The sequence below is a fragment of the Ostrea edulis genome, chromosome 5 (assembly GCF_947568905.1).
Source record: "Ostrea edulis chromosome 5, xbOstEdul1.1, whole genome shotgun sequence".
NCBI classification, from domain to species: domain Eukaryota; kingdom Metazoa; phylum Mollusca; class Bivalvia; order Ostreida; family Ostreidae; genus Ostrea; species Ostrea edulis.
The window spans coordinates 93,780,344-93,792,506 of record NC_079168.1 but is presented as its reverse complement, the minus strand read 5'-3'; the positions used below and the strand labels follow the sequence as shown (position 1 = coordinate 93,792,506).

At 37.3% G+C, this 12,163-nt stretch overlaps 2 protein-coding genes across 3 annotated transcripts in view; one reads left to right on the top strand and one right to left on the bottom strand.

Annotated features, from left to right (window-relative positions):
- LOC125661344 (uncharacterized) overlaps positions 1-12,163 on the bottom strand; it is a 215,584-nt gene that overhangs the window by 145,167 nt on the left and 58,254 nt on the right. The window lies entirely within an intron of this gene.
- The window catches only part of LOC125650372 (limbic system-associated membrane protein-like), a 172,868-nt gene that overhangs the window by 120,077 nt on the left and 40,628 nt on the right, over positions 1-12,163 (top strand). For both annotated transcript variants that reach the window (XM_048878609.2, XM_048878608.2), the window contains exons 5-6: positions 3,366-3,506; positions 11,448-11,576. In XM_048878609.2, coding sequence (XP_048734566.2) covers positions 3,366-3,506; positions 11,448-11,576 — 270 coding nt within the window. The remainder of the gene's footprint in view (positions 1-3,365; positions 3,507-11,447; positions 11,577-12,163) is intronic.

Sequence of the window (12,163 nt, the reverse complement as noted above, 5' to 3'; positions counted from 1 at the left end):
AAACAAAGAAAAAATGAATAAGAAAAACATGATTAATTGTTAGCTTAATATGTAATATTCAATAGATCAAAAGAAACTCACATCGTCAACATGAATAATAATTGAAACCCAAACAAAAGACTCATCATCAAACCATAAGTCTATACGGAGTGTCATTTTTCCTCATAGAAGGATAAGCCCTTGTTCTAACACAAATTGTGTCAAAACTACTATCAACTGCCTGTACTGAAGTGAAACAAAAGTAACAATAAAACAACTGATTGACGTAGTCTATGCAAACAAAAGTATACATGTATTTATTACTTTTTCCCTAGAACATTTATGTCAATAGTGTTTTAGCTTTTGACTTAACATTTTAGAGTACTCTTTCTGTTTTTAGATACTTAGTATTGTGTTCTCCGAAAAAACAACAAAAACAAACCCCAAAAAAACAACCAACTCTAACTATCGATCTTAATAATAATGTTTTATTTACCAACTCTAACTATCGATCTTAATAATAATGTTTTATTTACCAACTCTAACTATCGATCTTAATAATACTGTTTTATTTACCAACTCTAACTATCGATCTTAATAATAATGTTTTATTTACCAACTCTAACTATCGATCTTAATAATAATGTTTTATTTACCAACTCTAACTATCGATCTTAATAATGATGTTTTATTTACCAACTCTAACTATCGATCTTAATAATGATGTTTTATTTACCAACTCTAACTATCGGTCTTAATAATAATGTTTTATTTACCAACTCTAAGTATCGATCTTAATAATAATGTTTTATTTTGATAATTTTATAGATGTAAGATTTTATGTCATACTGTCATTTGATTTCATTAATTGTTTTTTGTTTTTTTTTTAGGGTTTTCCACCTTTCTGTGGAAAGTCCTATTGATATTGTTCTGTTTATTATTTGTCTTCTTTTCTTTCCGCCGCGAGAAGCTTTTACGTCTTACGACTTATCGAAAAACAATGTTGTTCATCCGATTTGACATCTTTAAAGAGGCTCAAATTTTACCCTGCGTAATGGAACTTTGACCTTTAACGAATTTAGAGGACTTTACGCAAAAAACCATTGTTATCGATTCATCTCAAAAACTGTGAATGATAGGAGCATCCCACCTTTTCTAAACCATAGAGGTGACTTAGTCCAATTGATATGGGCATTAAACAAAAGGATTCGATGACCTTTTAAGGAAGTTAGTACCCCTTATGTTTTACGATTTGGGCGTAAGAAATTTACGACTCCTAAAGTATTGGTTGTAGAGAGACGGAACCCACTGGAACGGGTTGGGTGACCTTGATAAATAGGTCAAGAAGAATGACGAGAAAATGACACTTTTTATACTTTCTTTCCTGCTTCAGACAGCATTGAAATATCATATGGGTCAGTATGGAATTCTTGATTGGTCTCGATATTATGAATTACAACTCTGCACTTTGACCACTCTGCGAATGTCGGCGACTTGCGTCGAAAACCCTGTTATCGCTACTTCTATTGAATCAAAAGCCGTGGAGACACGAGACCTTTGCTGATGAATTCACAATAAAACTCTCTTGTATCGAGAAGTTGATCGAAGGAAACCGAAAATCCTTAAGCACAGTTCTCGCCCCCGAAAGTCTCCAACATCATTATTCGAGCCCTTAACTTTTTCATGGATATAGAGAGAGACGCGGGACCACTTACGTGAAGCCCCGTGACCTCTTTGACCTTCGAAATGAGGTCAAAGGTCAAGGTCACATATTCTCTCCCATATGGTTTTCGAGGTTTGACTTTGAAAGTGGGTCAAGGTCAAAGTCACACATCAAGGTGCGAGTCTCCACGAGTAAGGCAAAACCACGCGTCACGCCTGTCATCCCAAAGGAAGAAATCCCCCACCCTTCAAGTGATATGTATGTTATCAGATGTTTGCACCATTTTGACGTGTCTCATGCCCAACAACATGATTCTAGCTAATCTGACATACACATACATATCTGACCTACACAATTTTTTTCAATTTTTTGACTGTCTTGTAAATCAAACATTTCCATTTGCATTCAGGAAAAGACATGCCAGATTCCATCGTTTGTTGTTTTTCTATGATAATGATGACGCAATTTTACACGACAGTTGAATTCATTGACATTCCCTCCTGACTGTAATTGTAAACAAATAAACACTTACTTTCATGGTCAGATTGGATGCAATATTCATATTCTTCGTTCAGATCCTATACTTTCAACCGCCATTTTTTTCACTGTTTAAATCCATATACATGCCTCCTTGAGTGAAATGACTGAAAGACATTGTCTCCATGAATTAGAACACATATGAAGAGCAATTACAAACTATATATATTAAATTCCACAATCAACAACACACACGGTAAAATCCAGTGCAAGTCCTACATCTTCTCAACAGGCTCTGGCAGCAGTGTCATCAATACATGTGTTCTCTGAAAATGACACTTTCGGTTTCTTTTCATCTCCAAATATCATATCTAACATGTCCAAAGTCACCCCAAACACCTGGACAAGTCATATTACACTTTTACCTGATATGTGCCGGCTATCCAACATCCCCACACCTTTTTTTCCAAAATTCACTCAAACACTCAAGGCGGCGAATTTGAATTTCTTTCTTTTCAATTTATTTTTTACTTTTTGGCATTTAGCAATTGAACTACTGAAAACCCGGTAGAAGGTGGAAAGCCCTCTAATTGTTCGCGAACAGAAAAAAAAAACAAAAAAAACTAGTGATCCTAATTGTTCGCGAACAATTAGGATCACTAGTTTTTTTTATTATTGTTGTTGTTGCATTCCTCACCGTTACCCTTGTAAAGCGCCCGAGAGTAATTTGTTTTATATAAGGCGCTATATAAATTTTATTCATTATTACATTATTATTAATTCCGATCGGGCTTGGTACTTTGAAAAGTCGTAATATTTCTGAATTTTGATGATTTCATTTCAATTTCTTTTTAGAATATATTTCTCTGATATATCTATTTTCTTGTTGACATGTTTTTTTTTGAAGATTTTATCCGTAGATTAAAAAAAAATATTAGCAAATAACGTTTTCAATTTTCATAACAAAATTCTTAGTTAAAGTCGTTTAGGCATGTTGTCTTAAATATTCATACATGTATTATATATCAAATCACAGCGAAATTTGGACTCTGGGATATCTTATTTGCAAACAAAGTACCTTTTATATCATACCGGGATAAATTACAAAAATTTCATATAAAATACTTAAGAGCTAGTATCATTCTTTCGATGGTGAAACTATGCTCCATAAGAGGTGTTTTCACGAGCCATTGAATAAAACTTTAATGTCATTAGCTACCTTAAATAACATTTTTTTTAACTGTAGTGAACCCATATATCCATGGCAAGACACTGCATACTATTCAGTCTTTAAAAGAAGGGGCAACGGCAAATCTAACCTGCAATGCAACTGGCTACCCTGAACCAACGATTACCTGGTATCGGACGTCTGCTTCAAAGAAAGAAGGTTATCTCTCTCTCTCTCTCTCTCTCTCTCTCTCTCTCTCTCTCTCTCTCTCTCTCTCTCGTGTTTGAATTTTCATCTAATGATGAATTCAGTTTATCTAGGAAAGCGTAGAATTTCGCATCGATATATTAAAAATCAAATTACTGATAGTACTAATAGGCGGTGGCGTATGCTGGGATAGTTTTGCTAAGGTGACCTTAAAATTTAAAACAGTAACTGCCTGAATGAGCAATCCTTAATGGTAATTCATTTTGTAATAATAATTCAGTAATGGCAAAACAAGATAAACGAGTTCAGAGAAAGTTTATTACATCCAAAGGAAGAAACATGTACATAAAATACAGTTCCCAAAATTGAATTAAGATTATGCCTTGTAAATGAGCAATTTGTTTTCTAATGAGAGAATAAATGGAACATGAAACTCATATCCATGCACTGTTTTCCTCTTGATCTTATAGAAATATATTTCAGAATTTTGAGAACGATCACCTTGTAAAATGGAGAATGGTATATTATACAACATGTCAATAGGTCACATGCTGCCTGACGTATTTCATATCAATTGTTAGGTCGTTCTTTACACACTCATTTTTGACTGCGAATTACTCAGTTTACCCGATTAAGATATAGGGCAGATATGACCGGTCGACAGGGGATGTTTGCTCCTCCTGGGTACCTGGTCCCACATCTGGTATATCCAGGGGTCCGTGTTTGTCCAACTCTTGCTTTGTATATCTTATAGAAGTTATAAAATTGATCGCTGTTCGTTTTCTTCACCTTTTCTTTAAAGTATGTGGCCTATCCATTTTGAAATCGCCATATAATTCTAGTATGCTGTGTCATTTTAAAAAAAAAGAATAAGTATTAAACTGAGAAGAGACATAGATGTTATTTTTCTTATTGCAGGTTAGGATAATGAAATTTTTTTTATTTCATTATATGATTACCTGATAAGTAGGATTTTATTGTGTACCGATATGAATAGATTGGACAAAAGAATATCACATTTATATACTGTTTTTCAATAGATATTTCAAATGAGTTATTCAACATGGGCATAAAATATTCTCATATGAATTTTTAATCCTTAAATTGTTCTCTGTCATGTTATTTCAAAATGAATTATAATAGATCGGTGAAGGTCTCAAAAGATTTCTCAAATATGCCTCGTATGTTTAAAATAGTTATTAATTCTTAATTACTCTCATAAAACATACATGTATAACAAAAAATGATCGTATATTTTAATTGCTGAAGTATCAGTTTTCAATAATAAAATCTTATAAATCATCATTGAAATGCAGTTTTGAGAAGATATCTTGACTCAGTCCTAATGTGTTAGTCGTGTTTGTTCCTGTATACCGATGTTTTCTTTTTGGAATTATCTCAAATATACATGTAATGTCAATTTCTCAACCATCTAGCATTTCAGTCATGTAATCTCATTAAAGATTTATCAAACTCTCAAAAATTATCATATGTTTAAATAATTTCTATCTATTCTAATCTTTAAAATATCTCTCATGTTCATATATTTGTAAAATGTTCAAATATTTCTCAAATTGTTCTAATTTGTTCAATAATTTTCATTGCTAAAGTCTCTTGTTAGAGAGAAACATGAAAACTGCTAAACAATAATCTTAAATATTAAGGTAATGGAATGTTCTCGATATTTCGATTCAAAGTATACTGTATTATAATCGTGCGTGTTCCTGATTTCCTGCATTTTTATCTTATTTTCTCAGTGGTACCACCTGGGGCCTCCCAAAGGTGGGCCACTTGACAGACCTCTCTAATGATTGGGTATTACAATAAAATACAATAAAATCCGTGGCCAAGTGGTTAGAGCTTCGTGCTCAAAATCACACGGCCTCTCACCTCTGTCGGCGCGGGTTCGAATCCCTCTCGCGCGGGCAAGTGAGAAAGTTTCCCAGTTTACTTCCGGAAGGTCGGTGGTCTCTTCCCAGGTACATTGTATCTGAGTTCTCTCTTCCACCAATAAAAACGGCGCCACCATATACCTGAAAAATTGTTGAGTGTGGCGGAAAACATCAATCAATCAATATAACAAAACTGATAAACGATTAGAGAACAGTGAAATGAAACATATAAAAACCTAAAAAGGGGTCACATAGGCCTTTAAGGGGAATTAAGCTCACTTGAAAGTTCATCATTTTACATCATGTAGGGTCATAATGGAAGTTAGTAACAACTTTATCTTTGAAGAGTCCGCTAAAAGATTATGCAGGCAAAAAAGGGGGCACCATTTTCCACCCTCAGTTTGGGGTTGTAAGTGTACCACCTGGGGCCTCCCAAGGGTTGGGCCGCTTTTCAGACCTCTCTATTAGTTAACTTTAAGGTGATATACACACGGGACCGATTATAAACCCTATCACCCTTGCATTCTCTCCAACCTGCACAAGGGTGACATGTTGCTTCATAGGCCACTTGGGGTCAAGCTTCTGTTAGACCATGGTGGACCGAACACGGCCCCCGGTACCTGTGTCCACCACTGCTTGGATCACATCGTTATTTCCTTCATGGGCTTGGTTTAATGGGAATGCTGATAGTACTGCATCATGTCCACATTTTGCTCCACTTAGGTCTAACATCCAGTGCGTACAAACCCCGACTAAAAACACAGCCTAACAATGATATGTGCAGGCACATATGTGAAAGCATGTATCGCTAAGCTGAGGACCCTGTCCGCCCACTAGTGCAGCAATTCTTTCACATTCTGTAAAACTAGCTGGAAATCCATCTGATGTATACACTGACGATCCGAAGCGCTTCTCGAAACGTCTCAAGATCTAAGCCAGTGATAGGCTATAGTCCATCTCCAAGATGTAATATAGTCGTTCAAAGTGGCATCTAAGGAGAAGTAGAATTGGTTGTGATGTTCCATCTCTGTTCATTGTTGAATGCAAGCGAGCCGAACAATCTTGTGCAAGAAGGATTTCCAAGTAGAAATCCCATCATACCGCAGATCCGTGTATCTAGGTGCGTATCTACCCGTGCCAATCGCGTGTTCCCCTGTACAGGAGTACTGGGGGACCGGGAAGGGGTGTGGGGCACTGGGGCTAGCCCCTAGTCGGAACGTTCAGAGAATGGCATATGTGATTCTGGTTCACCTAACTGGGGCTAAACGTTGGCTACTCTACCCCCTCTCACCCTACAGTGTTGCCAGGCTGTGTCTCAAAATGAACAGAAGTCCCCCTTCTGCTGATAGGGAACGGACATGGCAATGATGTGGTGCATATGTGAGCTCGCATAGCCACCAACCATGGGGATACCTAGGATTAGGCGCACAGGCTCAAACATAGAGTCAAGGAAATGGAATGAGTAGGCTTTGTGAAGTTGTACTGCATGGTAGAGGGCCAGAGGACTCTGAGGAAATTGGGACAATGAAGGAACTACGGGACCTGGTGAGTTCCGGGGATAACCTCAGGCTCCAACAATAGGGCAACTAGGGGATACGGTCTTGGTGTAGGGATATGCTGGCGCTGACTAGAACCCCTGATACATATCCTGATTGAACTGACCTGGGGTCTGGTCATCAACTTATCGTTGTGGGGGGGGGGGGGGCACTGGAATGAATGTAAGCAGTGACGCGAGTATTATATTCTGGGAGATTCCCAGAACTGGATATATAACCTTCGACTGTATATTCATAGTAGGCATCACTGGGACATCGGACATAATTGACCCCCTGTCCCATGGGAGACGAGTAGTTGTCAGCCAACCTATCTAAGTCCCTAAACCTTCGGGTATCATGGCTAGAACTTTTCTTGGGTGAAGCGAAACTAATAAAGTTCTCAGTGGAGTCGCACCTATACTATGGATCCCCATCTAAAATCTGAACTGTCAATCTCTTGAGAACTGAACTAGGGACCAGTAAACCTCACCTCTACCATTGACACCCCTGAACCTTCCAATTCCTACCTCAAACAAGAAGGCAAGGGCGGAATTAAATAATCACCACCCATGGATGTTCCCTGATAAAACAACTCTAACTTAGGGCCTTTCTACCGCCGTGGGCACTCCCACTCTGCGGGTTCTCTAAACTAAAGCCTACATTGCCTGCCAACCCACTCATGTGTAAATTCGGGGATGCCTTGTTACGCCACGCGATCGCTGGAGTATCCGGGGAGGAAGCCCAACACAGAGAACACCCAAACCATAGACAAATCTATCACATTTGTACACAAAAAATATACAAAGCTTCTAAGTTGGGATTAAAAAAATGTCTAAATAATGTATTCTAGCTATCTAAAAAATGATTAGTAAACCTCAATGTAATTCAGATTGAAAAACATTAACTAAATTGAAAAACCCCGACAAAATAGTGGTAGACCAGCGCACCTCAGGGAAACAACAATTTTGCAAACACGCATAGATATATGTCCATGACTGGGAGTTGGGCGTCGATAAAGTACACAGTTAATGATTAAAGAAGTCTAAAAATGGACCGAGACGCGGAATGCACCTGGTGCGACCCCAACAACCCTAAACTGAGGACGGAAAATGTTAGCTCTAGTGGTCCCTTTTCTTGCCTGCATACACTTTTAGCAGACTCTTCAAAGATTAAGTTGTTATTAAACCCCATTATGACCCTACCTTATGTAAAATCATGAACTTTTAGGTGAGCTTAATTGCTCTTGAAGGCGTATATGACTCATTTTTAGGGTTCTGTATGTTTGATTTCATTATTCTCTAATTCTTTCTCAGTTTTCACTGTTCTCTAGTCGTTTATCAGTTTTGTTTTATTGTAACACCCTTTAATCAATTATTAGAGAGGTCTGAAAAGTGGTTCCACCTTTCAGAGGCCCCAGGTGGTACCCATACAGCCCCAAACTTAGGATGAAAAATTATAGCTCTAGGGAACCCATTCTTACCTCCATAATCTTTTAGCGGACTCTTCAAAGATTAAGTTGTTATTAACCTCCATTATGACCCAACATGAAAATAAATGAACTTTCAGGTAAGCTCAATTGTCCTTAAAGGCTTTCATGACCCCTTTAGCAGTTTTTATGTGTTTGACATAATTTTTCACTAGTCGTTTATCAGTTTTGGTTTATTCCAACAACCTTTAGTCAATTATCACAAAGGCCTGAAAAGTTATCATTGGGAGTCCCCAAGTGGTACCCCTACATCCCCAAACTGAGGCTGGAAAATGATAGCTCTAGGGATCTCCTTCCTTGCCTACATACTCTTTTAGCAGACTTCAAAAATGAAGTTGTTATTAGCCTTCATTATGACCCTACATAATGTAAAATTAGGAACTTTCAGATGAGCTCATTTGTACTTTATGGCCTATATGACCTTTTTAAGGGTTCTACATTTTTGACTGTTGTTTTCTACCCATCTATTAGCTTTCTTGTCTTTCATCACCCAATATTCAATCATTAGGGGAGGGGTGTCTGAAAAGGGGCCCTACCCTTGGAAGGCCACCTATAGCCTCAAACTGAGGCTGGAAAAGGATAGCCCTAGGGGTAGCCCTAGGGGTCTCCTTCCTTTCCTGCATACTCTTTCTTTGGACTCTTCAAACATTAAGTTGTTATTAGCCATCATCAAGACCCTACATGAAAGGTGAATATAACGAACAGTGATCAATCTCATGTAACTCTTACAAGCAATACAAAATAGATAGTTGGGCAAACACGGACCCCTGGACACACCAGAGGTGGGATCAGATGCCTAGGAGGAGTAAGCATCACCTGTTGTAAAATTGTTGTAAAACAAGAGATGTTTGTAAAACACATATGCCCCCCATGGTGCAAATTGAAAAGGGTTATACACACACATCATTTAATTGATAGTAGTATCATCAATTCAAAATATTGAGCAGAGCAGACAATATCTTCCTATCTCAAGAGTGAATTAACCATGTGACCAAAAAATCAATAGGGGTAATCTACTCCTTATGTTGTACCAATGTACCAAGTTTGGTGTCAATCAAGCAAATAGTTCTTAAAATATAGGAGACAATATATTACTACATCCAGTTCAACTATTGACTTTTGACCTCAAAATCAATATGGGTCATCTTCTCCTAAAGATGTACTAGTGTACTAAGTTTGATGTCTGTCAAGCAAAAGGGTTATCAAGATATTGAGTGGACAGTATATTATACGTCCAGTTTGACCCTTGACCTTTGACATGTGACCTCAAAATCAATAGGAGTCATCTTCTCCTGAATATACACCAGTGTACTAAATTTGATGTCTCTCAAGCAACGGGTTCTCAAGATATTGAGTGGACAGTACAGTGTATATTCCAATGTCCAGGTTAACCCTTGACCTTTAAACATATCACCTCAAAATCAATAGGGATCATCTTCTCCTGAGGATGTACCAGTGTACCAAGTTTGATGTCTGTCAAGCAAAGGGTTCTCAAGACATTGAGAAGACAGTATATTCCCATGTCCAGTGTGACCCTTGACCTTTGACCATGTGACCTCAAAATCAATAGGGGTCATATTCTCCTGAATACGTATCAGTGTACCAAGTTTGATGTCTGTCAAGAAAAAGGTTCTCAATATACTGAGCAGACAGTATATTCCCATGTCTATTTTGACCCTTGACCTTTGACCATGTGACCTCAAAATCGATAAGAGTCATCTTCTCCTGAAGATATACCAGTGTACTAAGTTTGATGTCTGTCAAGCAAAGGGTTCTCAAGATATTGAGCGGACATTATATTACTATGACCATTTTGACCCATGACCTTTGACCATGTGACCTCAAAATCAATAGGGGCATCTTCTCCTGAAGATGTACCAGTGTACCAAGTTTGATGTCTGTCAAGCAAAGGGTTCATAAGATATTGAGCAGACAGTATATTCCAATGTCCAGTTTGACCCTTGACCATGTGACCTCAAAATCAATTGGGGTTATCTACTCCTTAGGATGTACCAGTGTGCCAAGTTTGATGTCTTTGAAGCAAAGGGTTCTTAAGATATTGAGCGGACATTATATTCCTATGTCAAGAGTAGATTGACCCTTGACCTTTGATCTTTTGACCTGAAAAACAATAGGGGTCTTCTTCTACTTATAACCAACGCACATATGAAATATCATTATCATCAAGTGAATGGTTCTCAAGATATTGAGCGGACAACATGTGGTCTACCGATCGACCGACCGACAAGTGCAAACCAATATGCCCCTCTTCTTTGAAGGGGTGGGCATAATTAGGAACTTTCAGGTGAGCTTAATAGCCCTTAAAGGCCTATATGACTCCTTATAAAGTTTTTATACGTTTGACTTCATTGTTCTCTGGTGCTTTATCAGTTTTGTTTTATTCCAACACCCAAAAGTCATTTTTAGAGAGGTCTGAAAAGTGACCCCACTCTTTGGTCGCCCCAGGTTGTACCCCTACAGCCCATAACTGATCGATGCCTATGGCCTTTGAGCAGGGAGGAGGTATTTATCGTGCCGCACCTGCTGTGAACACGGTGCTTCGGTTTTTGTGGTCTCATCCTAAGGACCACCCCATTTAGTCGCCTCTTACAACAGGCAAGGGGTGCTGAGGACATATTCTAACCCGGATCCCCATGGGATTGGCAATACATGTATTGATATAAATAAATTTATTGATTATTTGATTGAATAATTCCAAGGTTTATGATTGGTTGAGACGCAACAAACTAGAAGAAATAGATCGTTATATTCACCTCCATGTGCCATCTAAGTATATGTAACAATTCGTTTTTCCAAAATGAATTTGGAATTTCTAAATTGATAGGTCTTGTATTCTAGATGTAAAGAAAGATGGTCGACGAATGCCTCGTTGCTTAAATCGCCCAGTCAAATTCAGCCTCCATAAATATTGTACTTCTCAGGTAGCTAAGAAATCGTCTTAACAATGAATCTATATTATGAAACCGATAATAAGATTTTTTGTAAATATGTGATAAAGTATGTTGCATTATTATTTCAGCAATAAGTCGTCAAGGGTCCTACTTAATGATACACAACATTTCTCGCTACTGTAGTGGAACGTACGAATGCGAAGTATTCAATGGAATAGGACCAGCAGTTTCCAAATCATTCTCTATCAACGTACACTGTATGTATACACATATTATTCCATCTTGATACATTAGGTTTACTTGCTTAAAGTAATTTCACCCTCATGTGACGTCATAAGATCTTGCAAAATCAATCATTCATTTAGATTTATGCATGGTATTACCATAAATTGATGGTGCCTTTTCCAACGGTTATTGTTTTAAAAAAATCTTGTAAAATAGAAAATATTTCAAAAGTCTAAGTTATATATAAGTATTCAATATGTTTCAAAATATTGAATTCAAAGGCAATAACTCTATTTTCATTTACTCCTTCAGTAAGTTCATAACCTGATAGATTTTCTTTATTTAGAATAGTTTAGTAAAGAAACGGTTTCATGAAATTATTATGAATACTATTTCATCGTTTTAACCAGTTTTTGGAAAAATTTTGATACTGAGGAAAAATTGTAATTTTTTAGGTTAATATGTAAAACTTATACGATACCAATTTTGATGCACCAGATACGCATTTCGACAAATAATGTCTCTTCAGTGATGCTCAACCGAAATGTTTGAAATCCGAAATAACAATGAAGTTTTAGAGCTATTTTAGGGGAAAACAGTGTGCCAAAAAAAATGGAGT